General features: G+C 44.6%; 1 protein-coding gene across 1 annotated transcript in view; it reads right to left on the minus strand.

Annotated features, from left to right (window-relative positions):
• Positions 1 to 289: 289 nt before the first annotated feature.
• LOC128728569 (kin of IRRE-like protein 1) overlaps positions 290 to 15,442 on the minus strand; it is a 95,399-nt gene continuing 80,246 nt past the window's right edge. The window contains exons 4-6 of the mRNA XM_053822201.1: positions 2,507 to 2,803; positions 2,324 to 2,397; positions 290 to 355 (exon numbers count right to left, since the gene is read on the minus strand). Coding sequence (XP_053678176.1) covers positions 290 to 355; positions 2,324 to 2,397; positions 2,507 to 2,803 — 437 coding nt within the window. The remainder of the gene's footprint in view (positions 356 to 2,323; positions 2,398 to 2,506; positions 2,804 to 15,442) is intronic.

A 15,442-nucleotide genomic window follows, 5' to 3' on the forward strand; every position in this document is an offset into this window, starting at 1 on the left:
CTTGAAATGTGATATGAAAGGATTTAAAAATCCAATAACATCGATTCAACTGGCTTTTACGCAAATATATCGCAAAATGCAGCCAAGAAATGTACTATCATTAAGGATGGAAATATCATTGAACAAAAAAAGTGATACATGTTGGAAGCTTTGAAAGCTGCCACCTTTGATCCTTTTACATTTGTATAGTTTATTACCAACTGAACGCCATCAAACGCTTTTCGTTTCCCAAACTGAAGCCCGAAAATATTGCCTGCTTTTGAACCTGCAAGTGAACCTAATCTAGTATTCAAACATTTTCTCGGAACGGTGTTGTTGGATGAGCATATTTGCTTTCACGTTTTCTATGTGACATCTGTAAAAGAAAAAACAAAAGGGAACCACACGATTGGTTTCGCTTGAAATATGTGCGAGTAAGTTCTTAATTTACACGATTCATTGAAATATTTTTACACGGTTTGTGATATCGGCTGGACTTTTGCCCGTGAACATGCGCATCTGCCATTGCCTTCAAACAATAGCTGCTAATGGAATTTGAATCTCTATTCAAATCATTGGCATCGCATCCGATCGATCCGTGACGCCCTTTTTTCTCGTTGCATAGCTGCATGCAGTGTTATATCGGAATGTTTTTACAGGCTTGCAATGGACTATAGTTCGCTTGAATTTTATTTACATTACCGCTGGAATGAACGATGAAAACGTATATCTCGATGAAATCCAACATACCGATAACATGTGTGTAACGAGTATCCAAACCTTTCAAACCTCAACGTCCACTCTTCACATGAATTATCTTTGATTTTGTTATATCAATGGCATTCGGTGCTGCCTCAAAACCTACAATACGATTAAAATCTCACTTGTCATCGTTCAACTGTAATTACATGGGTTCCCTTCTGCCGCGAGTAACATTGCTTTTGTATATGTGTTTTTTTCTTCCTTTTTTTCTTCTTCTTATTCATCGGTTTGTGTGTTTTTCGAAGAGAGTGTATTCAGTATGGATTTATTAGTTGCTTCCTGTGTTCCTTCCTATACCTGTGAGTGTAGTGATTATTTTACAAGCGTTTCGGAGGGTCTCTGCTATGGTTCACCTTCAAAACGCTGCCTGTCGCGGTTGTATCCTTTTCCTTAGCCTACGATCAATTTGATTGATTTATCTAGATGCCATGAAATAAATGTTATCAGTAAACCACGCGACAGTTCAAGGACTCGCCCCGGTGGCTTTACTTCTAGCGCCCCGGTATCGAATGCCATTTTGTATTTGATACTTTCTCTCTCTCATTCGGGAACGTCTCGTGTCCCATGTGTTTCGATTCCAGCCACCATCATGGGCGTGGAATTTCCCAACCACAACAGAACGTAAATATTGCTAAGGAAAAATTTGACTAAATTCATTCTCTTGCTCTCTCTCTCTCGTGCAAGACGAGAGGACGGCATCTCATTCGCACCCGCACCAGTGCTTTTGTACCGTTCGTTCAAAGTCCGCAAACTTACCTAGGCTGAAGGGATTTGTTTTTCTTTTTGCGCTACATTTACAACCGGTTTTTCTCTTCCTCTTTTTTTGTTTTCACATTTTACAAGCATGTATGTATTACTTCGCGTACGAGTTGAAACTGAAATTTATCGTATCGCTGGGTTTATTTCAGCTTCCTCAAATTCATTTCATTCACCCCGACCGTGAAGAGAACCGGTATGAATTGGAAATGAAACGGGTTTGAAAGAACGAGGAAAGCCAAAAAAAACGGAAAACCAGCATCCTTTTACCGGTTGAATGGAGAAAATGACAAAACAAAAATCTCACCCAATCTCCTCCCAAAACGGTTGCAAAAAAACCGGACGAGTGTGGCGTTTCCATTCGTCTGGATTCATTTCGCTTTATCGCACCACCGGCACCGTCACCACAAGGGACCACAACATTTGCTCTTGCCCTTCACGCGAACGCTGCCGGCCCAGGAGACACTCTCGCGGGACTAGGAACGGATTTGCCGGACACGCCGTGCCACGCTGGCAGTCCACTAAACCTGGGTGAAGTTTTCCCGACCCAAACCCGGATGCTACCGCCAACGGTGGTGGTGACTCGCCGGAGGGTTTATCATCTTGTGTGATCGCACCGCGCGAACGACCTGCTGTCGATGCTGCACGTCCGTCGGTGGAGCACTCCCGACCGGTGACCGTGGTCATCCTGGGGGATTCGTTGGCTGCAGTCCTGTGCAGGATATCGGTTGGCCACGGTCCAGCTCGATGTCGCTAGGGACGAAAGTGATGACCGCACGGTCCGAAGCAGGAGCCCAAGCAATCCAACCAGCAACAGAACTCGTACGTCCACCAGCCGGTGTGGTGATGCACCGCCTGTCTGCATCGCCTCCGGATGCTCACCTGAAACGACGGCGCGAACTGATATCAGCGTTAATAAGCGTGCCCCCCGTGTGACGTCACCCGGCGATAGGAAGGTGGCTCTATTTCGTCTCGATGCCGGGGCGATTCTAACCAGATTGGCACTTACCGTTGAGGACGTGCACTCGTACGCTGGCCACGTCCGCGTTGGATGGCGAGCAGGAGTACTTGCCCGAGTCGTCTAGGTCGGCGTTTTGGATCAGCAGGTGCGACGTGGTGATGTCGCCTTTCTCCGTGATAACCGAAACACCACCCCGGCTCGAGTCGTAGCTGATCACCTCGTCGTGGTGGTACCAGAAGATGTAGGCCGGCGGTTCCGGGCTGTACTTGACCGCGCACGTCAGGTTGATGGTGCTGCCCTTGTCCACGTGTAGGTCCGGTCCACCGATTATCGTCGCCGTCGGGACTGAGGGGAACAACGAAAAAAAAAAAAAATGGAAGATAAAACCAACCGGGGTCAGTACGCGGGCCTTTTGTGGCTCGGTGTCGGTTCCTCGCTATACTGAGTGGGGTCGAGGCCACGATCAGGATGCTTTATTGAGCGGTTAAACACCTTGGGGAGGAATTGTTCAATGTGCATTAAATTGCGGACCCCGGATGCGATGCGATAGCTCACGTAATCGAAAGGACTCGCACCGTTCAATAAATCGGTTTTGGATGAATTTTTGGGAAACGTTGCGCTGCGCTGCAAAAGCCCATAGAAATTGCGCTCTTTAATGTATCGGCAGGTGTGCGCGATGGGCGCTCTGCAACGAGGCTTCCGTGCCGATAACGAATAATCTCTGTAGCAACAGCCTTTTCGTTTGATCCAACCGGCTCCAGTGAAACAACAATCGATATCATGTTTTCGTACGTCACGATGTACATTGATTGACATTGTAGCCGCGCCCTTTTCCCGGTGCTTCGGAGGCGAAATTCATGTGAATCGAAACACAAATGTTTGCATTGCGCTGGGCCAGATCAAACAACCCTCCAAGCCGCCTGTTTTGCGTCCCGCATCTGGCTTCGAAAGCTGTCCGTATGTTTATGTGGTGCTTGGTTTGACTAACCGCAATGCCCACTCCACCGTCTGGAGCGGCTCAAAGTTGTGCTAGGTCATTACCGACACAACCGGGAGCTGCGATTTCGACCCGACAGGCTGGAAAAGGGCATTACAATTAATTAGCTTTACCACTACAATCTCCCCCACCCGTTCCGCGAGGAGTCGATTCATCCAACCATGTCAAATACTGAACCGCAACAAGTACGAACACGTCGTCCCTGCCACTGTTTTGCATCTTGAACGTTCAATCGGAGTTTGCTCGAGAACCAGCAACGGGGCAGCTTCTCCTTGAAGGCAGGATGAAAAATGAGATCGTCCTTATCTAAATGGCGCCTGGCCAGCAGCTACTTCGAGATGCTTGGAAGGACTCCGGCAGGTTGGAGATGGAGAAAAAGGAAAATAACAAACAAAAAAAATGGAAATAGAAATCACATCAACGCCGGACCGAAGGCCAGCTTCAACGGGGCGTGAAAAATAAAACACCCCCAAAATGGGTAGGCCACCCGAACCTAAACGGTGTCCACGAGATGGCAACGCTACACGCGCAAGTGACATCCGGCTGGGCTAAAATTAAACACCAGCAGCCATTCATCGCTAGTCTCGCCCCCCAGAAGGACCTTCTGGCCTGGGTGGGGTTGTGGCTATGATAGCGCGCTATCTTTCCTCATGGTGGGAAGCTTTCGGACAGTAGGAGTACCGCTGTCCAACGCGAACTGTTTGCTGTACGGCTCGGCGAGGGAGTGTTTTTTTTCGTTAAAGTTAAATTCCTTCATTATCATTATCGTCGTCACGGACAATGTTTACATTATGGCTTTGGTTCCCACCGGGTTGGACATTTTCTACAAGCCTCCAGCGGTGGTGAACGAGGCCGATGGCCATTGTGGAACCAACTGGAAGGACCGTCAACCGTATCGTATGCCGGGAAACGTTGGAATGTTACTCTGCTCGGGCTGAAATCTCGTTCCCGGTTTTATTGGGAGGAATTTTCGATTCGCCTTTCTCCCGCGTTCCCGTAGCCCGTAGGCTTGGAATTAGCAAATGAAACGGCTGGAAAGTAAATTTTTGGGTTACGATTTGGATTTAAAGCTAATGCGTCAGGGAATTGCTGCCCTAGTGGGAGGGAATGTTAGGAATTTGTGCTGTTGCCAGCAGAGATAGGGAGAGAAGAAAAAAACTAGATGCTTTGTAATAAATTTTCCGCCACAGCAAACCACAACAGTTATCTTGTACAATGCGTAGAAATGGCCGAAAGAAGAGAATTACGCGACTTTATGCGGCGAGACGAATGGCGCGCGCCATTTAACTGGTGTAATCTTATTTGTCGTTATTATTTCGATTAGTCAAGCTATGTAAATGGATAAATTCATTCCAACCCCAATTGTTTGCTCTACATGGTGCTTAGAGATTCGATATAAATTTGTATTCATCCAATTGTCTAATAGAAAAGCGAACAAAATATGTTATTTAAGAGATTTGTTAATCTAACAGAGATTTGCTAAACTAACTACAAATTTGATTGAGCTTCCAAAAGGCTTTAGAATGGGTTCCTTAATTATTATGGAAAGAAAATCTTAACCAGTAAACAACATGTCGGTTTCTGGCAACACCACATGAACGGAATGCATGCAATGCTTCAGGTTGCATGTGAGTTGAAAAGTGTCTCCCTTACTTAGAGCCCGTCGATTCAATTGAAAACATAAAGCCCATTTATATCCAGGAAAAAGGCGAAAATACGGTACCACTCTCGATTTGGCTCCTTGCAAGTGGACACTGTTGACGTCGAAACAGATGATTGTACCAACGCAATTACTCAGGGCTTTGTTTTCAACGCATCGAAGTGTGCCACTTTTTTTTAGCTTGGAGAAAACTTTCTCCACTCGAACGACACTCGACGGTAAATTCTATAATTTGCACTAAAACTCTCAAGGAACAGAGGGTGGAAAGTATGGAGACGCTGAAAAACACCAAATAAATCCACTCAAAGTTTACACCCATTTGCACCCATTGCGAATGGTACAGCAAGGACATTCGGTTGACCGGGCAACGATGGTGGGTGCTTTTATCCGTCCTTAGATGGCAAACATGGCACAGCGAGCTCGAAACGAGCGAGGGCAGACTTTCTCACCGTGCACACATTTCCATGTTAATTAATCGAACACTAATGCTTCTACCGGATTTCGTTTTCGTCCTCTTCCACGTACTAGCGGGATTCTTTTCTTTTTTACACTTTGTTTCACCCGTGCTGAAGAATGTAGCTTTTCCCAACCACGTCCAGTTCGAATGACCATTTCGACCGGGGAAAGGTAGTGCAAAGGAACAAGGATTATCCTCTAGAAGGAAGGTCAGTTTTGGAGAAGTTTTTTGTTCCCCGTGTTGCTTTCGAGATTTTTTTGTTTTTCTGCTTCTGTTGGAAAGAAAATCCATTACGAAAGTAGATGAATAGATGCGGGAAAGTAAAACGCTATTCATGGTACACGTAAGTGCAGGTCCTGAAGCTGCGTCGAACTGGAGTGTCTAGGTGTGAGTGCGAGTATGCTCCTTGACAGGTGGATTTTATAACTTTCCCATTAATGAAAGACTTTTTATCCCCCAGATGCTGGTCGATAGATAAAGATATATGTCCTTTGCAATGCAGCTAGTATGCAAGGTTCCATTTGGAACGGAAAATATCAACAGATTTTACACAATATGCTAGATGATTCACAGAAATCAAAGAAGAAAGCAATGGAAAATGTTCATTCAATTCTGAAAATTGAAAAAATAAAAATAGAACGCTAGAGTAAATAGCGAGAAAAGTAGGTGAGAAACGCAATCAAATTGATTCTCGCTAAATAGGATTCAATGTTCTGAGAACTGAAAATCGTCACTAAAGCTGTCAGATTTCTATGGGTTTGGCTATAGGGATTTTCTCAAGTTTGTTTTTCCCAAAAGACAAAGGTTGTTTACAAGAGGTGACAAGAAAAAGAAGATACTCGAATAAGTTAAAATATTTGCACTGTGAGAGACTGCATGCTGTCATTTAAATGCATGGTAAAACTGCTCACATTTCTTGCAAAAGAAACAAGCTTCTAGATGGCTTTTAATCACAACGTTCTGTTTATAGAATTAATGACACCGTTTCTAATTTAACTTTGGTCACTTACATGTCAGGCAGCACGTCAAGTGAATATGTTGTCCATACAGGCAGTCATAAAATGCATTTGACCTTTTGCAGACCGCACGAAAGAATTAATTAAAAGCCTAACGGCAAGGCGTCACGAACGCTGTGGTACGTCAAGAAACAGTCTTAAAATAGAAGTGCTCGTTAAAAATGCATTTTACAAATGACGCAAAGCACATCAATGCACAGCAAGCAGAAACAAACAGAGGAAACGTTACTATATTGCCACGATTTTTCACCAAGTCAATCCATCTCACCATGCAATTACCGGACAAGCGTCACGCCGGTAAGTACCCATGCATAATTCATCGTGGTGTTAAATATAAACCCAGCTATTTTCGAGCTAAGTTTAATTTCCCGATACTTTGTACGCACAGGAGCTAAAACATTGATAATCCTTGTCCCGTTTACTTAAGTTAGAATTGCATTCCTTTTAAAGAAAGATAAATCTAATCAAATCCCATAAAGACAATAAGACTGGAAAATCCACCGGGAAAAGTTCGTCAGACAAACAGGCTGCCGTCAGCGGTTCACGATAGCAAAGCTAACGAATATCCGTAACAACACGATGAAAAGGAAACTCCCCTTGCTGCTTGTCATGGCAGTTTCCACCGTGATGGGTTGAGCCCACCACTATGCACCACGAAACGTTGATTTAAACCATGCGGCAACGCTGACAAAAGGTGGCGGATGGAACCCAACCCACATGCTTTCCGCTTCATCGGTCAATTTCTGCGCCCCGAGCGCCACGCCATTGGCATGCACCACGCCAGCGGTATCGGGCACGGAATTGATTAAATCTAAACTGCATAATTTACACCTGCACGCCGGTTGTCAGCGTCATCGTTGCTGTCGGTTGTGGTTGCGGGTCGACCCGCGGGAAACCTTGTCAGGCTTTTTTTCTCTCTCTCTCCAGCATGCAACTTCAGACACCCCGAGTCGCTGGGTGTTCGGTGGAATGTCACGGACAGGTTGCGGCAAAAAAGTAGAATCCAGTGGTTGAAGAGAAACCAAGCAGCACGGAGAGTGGTAAACGAAGCAGTGGGACAAACAACCACCACAACGGACCACACTAAAGCAAGCGGCAATAACAGCAGCAGTGGCAGTGTGTCGTTTCTTAGTGAAAGCTCCTTTTTTTTAGGCTGCGATGGTGCAGGTGCAGCTGTAACGTTTTTGTAACGTGTCGTTCAAGAAGAAAAAAAATGGTGGATAAAAAAGGACCACGATTAAACACACCCCTGGTGTTGCAAGGTGCATATTAAACAGTGCCATTTCAATCCCCATTTCCCGGTTTCCGTGGGTCCGTGTTGCGGTTGCTTCCCGAAGTGAGATCAAGAACGCCCGATACAATCATCACGTCGGTGCGGTAGCTCATGGCGCGCCGGAAGTAGCAAAAGGATGGGGTGGTTTTTGTAATTACAGTCCAATGTGTTAGGAATTAAAATGCAATTAAGCATTATATGGTGGCTCTGGCAGCTGAGAAAAACTCCACGACGACATGGAATGCAAAAAAAGGAAGGTTTGTCTGCAATGCAACAAAAAACTTTCCACAGATGTTTAGCTACCGCAGGACATGGAGCAATGGTTTGAAGAAGATATAGCCACTGTAAAACGAGCCATTCATGTGTTCGTTATCCTTTCCTATCTCTATTCTTCGGAATTCGCCCATGTCATACAGGCAAATGATCAGTTTGTGATAATCGGCGATTGAATGTTTAGCTTAGAACAGTACGGTACGGTATTAGCAATGATATGGAAAATGCAATAAAGATAATTGAAAAAACATGCAATAAAATCATCGATGACAAATAACGATGAGAAACCAAACTATTTTTAAAGGAAATCTATTTTTAAAACTCTCCTTTTGAACATATAATTTATGAATTGCATAAAAGTAAATTCTTATGGTACACAAACATGCCTATGGAAAGGAGGTACAAATACAAAACTGTACTAGAACCAGCTAATTTGAAAGTTGTTTTTAGCGATAAATGAAGCGTAATTGTAATCCTCCTCCTAATTATTGTTGCATGCAAACAGAAAGAGCACAACAAATTAACATAATTTCTTGGAAAAATCCACTCTCGCCGTCGCTCTCTCTCTCTCTCTCAAAGACTGCTTGGAAAATAAAAAAGCCTTGGGCACCTTCTTAGCTGGAACTGGAAAGTTTCTGTCCGCGGAATAAATGATGCGATACACACTAATGCTACAGTGGTTTTGGCCGGCGCAGGACGTAGTTGTGGCAAGATGGCACCGAAACAAGCGTAAGAAAGCCCACATAAAACACCGCTGAAAGAATGTTCCGGGCATAATTCTCGGCCGCGCGGAATGAGTCGTTTGCAGCTTCGGCTAATTTTGCACGGAGCCCGGGCAGAAAGTTAAGCACAACGCCGATTGCCGGTTCCGGTGGGAAAATTAATTTAATTTAAATCATTGCAAAGTTCATCTTTCGGCCCGGGTGGCACATCCTGGCGGGAGGCATTTTCATCGTCGCGAGTTTCCGAATCGCTCTCCCAAAGCGCTAGAAGCAAAGGTTTCAAATTTCTCATCAAGTGTTCCACAGCGAACCGGCTGGCGCAAGCTCGCCTTCCAGGAGGATGTGCACGTGGAAGGATTTGTACCACGTAGAACGCTCCGTTTGATCGGAACGGCACGAAGTGTTGCGCGGCTGGTGTCATTAAATTTAAATTAAAGCGCAGGCATTGATTAAAAGAAAATTACGCCATTGCATCGTGATTTTCCGGCCGAAGCCCACAGCCCGGATAATTTGCCATATTTAGCGGGCCAGGTCATAAAGGAGACGGAAGTACGATTTGGTCGGCTTCTTCGGGCACGATCGTATGCACTGCGCCTCGGTGCAGCCAGGCATGCATGTTCAATAATTACTGCTTCTTGCAGAGCGCCCGGTACCGAGCGGGGAAGTAATCATTACACCTCGGTGCACCTTCGACGGTGCAATCAGCGGTAGGATAATCGCATAGGGATGGTCGTGTATTAATAAACTGTGAACCTGTGTGCCCATTACGGAGCAAACTGGGTTTAAATATGGCACGAGCAAATTAAGCAACGGACAGCACCGTCGAACGGGTGGAAGCAAATCATGCTCAATCATCACGCAATTGGTGGAAGTATAATGGAAAAATTTACACTTATTCGAAGCTTAAAAAAATGGCTAAATAAATAATGTCATTAAAGCATTGATCATTTGTGGATTTTTTTTGTCATTTGAACAAACTATTTTGGTTTATTTATATAGTTTTAAACATGAATCAACGTAAGAGTGTATTATATTGCGACTACTATTTTTTTAACAAAATTCAATATGATTTTTGTTTACGAATTAATTGAGTTCTTTACCCCAATTAGTAAACGGCTACTTGCTTTTCCAGCACGAGTTTTTTGGCTACTAAAACCGCAAATGCAAGAATCAAGCCGCTTTCCTGGAGCCCCGGAAATGAAGTAATATTTCAGCTTCATGTTTGCTGCCACTAACTTCCGGCTGGCACACTCACACGGGTAAGTGAAACCGGTAGCAACCGAGCAACCCAACCCCAATGATACTTAGTGTGGCAGGTTTCATGCACCTGCACATCGATTCCATGCACGGCCATCGCATTGGGTGGGCAAAAAATAAACATCTTTTTTGTTTGTGGCCGCTTTTCTGCAAGCCTGTTCGGAAGTTTAATTAAGCAATCTTATCCGTGCACCTGCTAAATGGATCATGACGGGGTGTTTTTTTGTTGTTGCCCCTACTGGGTCGTGCACGCCGCCCCCGTGAAACGAAGAAAATATCCCTTTGACACGAATTTCCTTCATTTTATGCTCCACAGCGGCCCGCCCGAGTGGTGCCAAATCGGACGATCATTTTTCATGGGCTATTTTGGTATGTGGGGAGCGAAAGAAAAAAGGTCCTAAAAGAGCGAATAAAAAGAATCCTAACGAAACTAGCAGCACGGTGAGGCAACGGATTCGTGTAGCGTTTAATTACGCCCTTGTTCCGATATGGATATCCGAACCCTTTCGAACGAATCCTTCCTTGGGCTGGGCCGCGAGTCAGAAAGGAAAGGACACGCTCGAAAAGCAAGCGTGGTGTATTTCACCCTTTCTCATACTGAACGCTTTTCTGTATAACGGTGGAAGGCCATTAGAAGGCGCTAGCGGAACGGGGATGGCACGCGAAAAAACCCGCCGGACGCAATATATTCTAGAATTAGTCATGTCCAACGAAAAACGAACATCGGTAGAGGAAGACAAAAAAAAAACGGAACGAAAGACTCACCGCACGAGGGTAGGTTCGATGGTTTAATAAATATTCAAGAATGTTTACCCTCCCCGAAAACCCCCACCAAGGGGGATGAAATCGGCAAATATCTTACGCGAGTCGGACGACAGCAACTAAGCCCCGAACATGGCCGCACGGAGCATAGAGCTTTTGGGGGAGAGAAAAAGAGTGCCCCTTAGGGCATTCGCGGGCACGCTTCTTATGGAGAGTTGCTTTCTTCCTGCACTGGAGCATTGGACCGGTCGGTGGCTTCTAATGCCGTTCTTACCAACTGGCGGCATTATAATGCTCGAGAACCCGCCGGCCATTGTTATCCGTGCGCCCATTTGCCATCGCCGTCCATAAATTATAACTTTCGTGCAATAATTTTCCCGCCGCGAGTTCTGGGCAGCCGGCTCGGTGCCGAGTGTTCTGTTCGGTTTCTAGCGCTTTTGTGGGGCTTTTGCGTTTCGTTTATCGGACTCAAGAAATCGCCCTGGAACTCGACCCATCGAGTCGGGGTTTGGGCCGAAAAAAGCGTCCGTTGGAATTCGCGTCTCCATTTTTGCTTTCGGTGCAGCCCCCGGGGCATGGGTACCGTTTTTCGGGCAGTACGACCCTTGGCCACAGCCACGGGGTTGGTTGGGCTAGTAATTACGAGATTATCATATTTCACGAAAATATTCCTCTACAACTATTTGCATACAATTTGTACGCGATTATCGCGGCACTGGGGACTGGGGCAAAAAATGCCAGCCGCGTGGTTGGTTCTTATTTTTGCTGCGCAAACCTGCGCTTTGCTCCCATTAGCCCAACAAGTGCCCCACTGCGTCTTACGATTGCGAGTGGAAAAAGGGGTAAATAGGTGGAATTATTGTAGTCCGTTAATTTTCACACGAACCACTGGACACCACCGGAACGCTACCGTAACGTTCCGATGAATCGTTGCGCACGTTGGAAAATTAATTAAAATTGCATTTCCTGAGTCCGGAACAGACCAACTACGGTTCGGTGGGCCTTAACCTTGGGTAAGCTTGCTTTTTTTTTAGAAAGAAAGCACCGAAAGAGCTCAGGCGTTCTTGTTGAATAAGCAACAATTTAAAGTTTGTAATTTTTTTCCAGGCTCCACGATGGGAGACAAAATTGGAAATGGTCCGAAGCGGTTGCCTTAAATATTGAAGTTTTGAGCAAACCGTTACTGGCAGAACAAGTTGTGGTGTACTCTTTCTATCTTTCTGCTTCCTATCGTGAGCTTTGCAGTTGGACCATTACAAAAGAAGGAAACTTTTTGATGCCTTAAACCGAAACTTTTTTTGGAGGGAGAGAGCTTCACTGTTCTGTTCTGCAACTGCACGGTTGACGATCGAATTGAAAGAAAGCTGGAGCTATAAATAATTCATAGGTTAGAAAAATGCTGTAGAACTTCATTTATTCCATGGTTTTGGGCGCAGTTACGACAAAAGCACTAGCGAAAAACGGACAGATGTAAAAAAATACTAAAAAAAATCCTGTCCCTTGTTAGTTTTACATTGCAGATTGGAGCACGAAATAATTAATGATAATTGAAAACATTCTGTTGGGTAGAGCGAATGAATGATAATAAGAGGAAGTGAACACCGGAACTGTACGAATTGGACACTCAGTGGCGATTTGCTTGGCTTGAAATGTTTTAAAGCACGAATGAACTAATTAATTGCTCGTGCATAAAACGATAATTTCCTTTCAGGACGAAACACAAAGCTTGAATGTGATTTTTTGTTACGATCTACAAAAAAAACTTACACAACTTCAACAGAAAAGCTCCACGAAAATTACTGTAAAACACTGGCATCAAGACGAAATATGGTAACACTGATTAGATTTACGAGTCCTTGAGGCGGTACTTCATGGGATGTTTTTTTTCCTCGTTCACTGACCGTTATTTGGCTATTAGGCAAACCATCATGGCAGATTTACATATTATTTCAATCCGCGCAACGAAATTGAAACCCAAACGAGAAAACCTTTGTGGTGCAAATGTGTCAAAAATGAAGCAAAGGACATGGCCCGTTGCATTTCGCCGACAGCATTTGGTTGGAAGAAAAGACAAGCTGATGAAAGAAACAACAATCGGGGGAAAAAGTTTGTAGGCACGAAAAGAAAGAAAAAGAAATGAACGGAAAAATTAGAATAAACGCTTCATCAAACGAACATGGGTTTCCCGAGGGAGAAAGGTTAGGCGTGACAATTTGGCGGGGTGGTAAGCAAAAGAAAGTTTTTAATGAGATTGAGTTTGCAGTGGACCGGGACCACACGGGCGATTCATCCCGATTTCGCACATACCGACCGGGGAATAGTCGCATGATCAGGCCGAATTTCGTGCCGAACACATTTGGCGTTTCTCGGAAGCCCTCCCGAGAGTATCAGGAAATGGGATGCCTTGGCGACCGGTCAGGGCAAAGTTTTCATTTGGCGTCAGTTCATTTTGGGAAAACTTTTCTCAAAATTCGCCACCCCACACCGGCCGTTGTGTCCCAAGCGTCTCGGGAAATTTGGGGTGCGAAAAGCAATAGCTTAATTTTTAATTTGTACCGAGCCATCGGCAATTGAATTTGATAATAAAGAAACTGTTTCTTACCAGCTGTGGTTCAGGTGGTTGCATTTGTTTGAATTTCATTTGCTAGCAGCTATAAGAGGTGTCCAGTAGGTAGGAACGAAATGATATTTCAAACCTTAGTTTTGGGGAAAAGAATTCAATACGTTTCTATTAAGGTATGCAACAATACATAGGTATTACAATGAAAATCATGATACCTGTTGCGTTTATTCGTGCAGTTGCTAGCTTTTAACGCATGGCTACAATACATTTTTGATTTTGCTAGGTATAAATGGTGTTCTATACTAATCTTTTGGTTGTTCATTAAAACAGAATAATATAGCAAATAAAGTTCTCGGGTTCAGACGCTAATAAATAGGATTATAAAATACTTCACAATAAATCGAAAAGCACTTGGGATAGAGTTGTAAAACGTCTCGACTGCTAAAATTCAAAATGAATTATTGTAACGAATCAACAAACGTTAAATTTCAAAAAGGAACATTATTTTCTTTTAGGTTCATTGCGTTCAAACCTGCCTCGTATTGTTTTTCATTGTTTGGCTCATTTGCATGAAGCAAATTAGCTTCATATAATCGCCTGACACATTCCCGTGAATGAAACACTGTTATTCGATTTTTACAACCTTATGTTTTTTTTTGCTTCAAGAGGTGCCTCCTTGTTAACCAACATCAAGGTTAACTCTACCTGACTTGCTACCTTTCAGCCGTGATTAAAAGTAATATTATAGTGTATTTGTTTCGACACACTCCGACGAGATGCCAGCGAACGATGAAGCCATAGAAAATGATTAAGAAATTACGCACGATCGTAAAGGTCTTACCCGAGCTTGTTCCACCATGCAGTTTCAGTTAAATCCGAAACGGTCGCCTCCAGCCAGAGAAACGAGGGCAAGGCTGTAAATTAATTGCGTCACATATCTTTACGCCTCTCCACCGGAAGGCCAATGGGTGCTTCCGTGCTCACATGCTCGGTAAAATTTCACTTTGATGTCTCATTATCCTCAACGAGCCCTCCAGCCAGGAGAGCACAAACGAGGGTCGAGCTGTGTCAACTTTACCGGGAATCCTTTGTGGTTTCGATCGGAGTGCTGTATGTGTGTCTGTTAAAAATTCCACCTAATGGCGGCTGACGATGGCAATTAAGCTCATCCCGTCAATTTCACGACAATCGTCACTCACTGGTGGGATGGGTGAGTTCTTCCACCACCGACACATGATACTTTAGTTCACACGCAGAGTTCTGGGTCGGTTAGCTAAGGCAAACATTTTCGTGGGCAAATTTTACGGCCACACCGTGGTGAAGCCCGTGTACGTGATGAAGCAAACGATGCGTGCTTATTATTGTGATTTTGTTCTCTCAGCTCTCGATTTATGCTGCAATTTCATGGATTATTGCACAGACAAGCAACCAAGGTCCTTGCTTTTAAATGCCCGCAAGAGTAATTACTATCTCGTACGCATATCTACGCACAGGAAGTGCGTATCTGAGCCGTTCAGTAAGGCGTCAGAATGGGTGGTTTGCATGCTGGCGGATAATGAAAACCCTCAACCAACGCGCGTGCTGCCCGAAATATTTCACAAGCAGACACCTTCAACCGAAGCACTGCGGTATTGTGGAAACGAAATAGATGGGCATCCGGCTTTCGGAAAGAAAACGATGCGACTGCTTGAGCATTATTAGCATTTGGGATGTTCCACTTTCACTCCCGCTAGACGGAGTAGCCGGATGCACCATTCGGATCACCGGATGCAGGAGTTTTCTCATTAGGAGTAGCCCCGAATTACCATCCCCAACGATTGCACCCGTGTGCTGGAACACAATTAAAGAACGCTTCGATGCATAAGTAACGCGCCGGTTCGTGTCGTGATTGAGATACTGATGGGGATACTGAGAACTACTCTACTCGCTGGCTTGTCATGTTTCAGTGTAAAATTCATTCGCTCACTTTGTGAAGACTTCTGCTTCATTGTCGCCGATTTGGTG

Source organism: Anopheles nili, chromosome 2 (assembly GCF_943737925.1).
Source record: "Anopheles nili chromosome 2, idAnoNiliSN_F5_01, whole genome shotgun sequence".
Taxonomy (NCBI): Eukaryota; Metazoa; Arthropoda; class Insecta; order Diptera; family Culicidae; genus Anopheles; species Anopheles nili.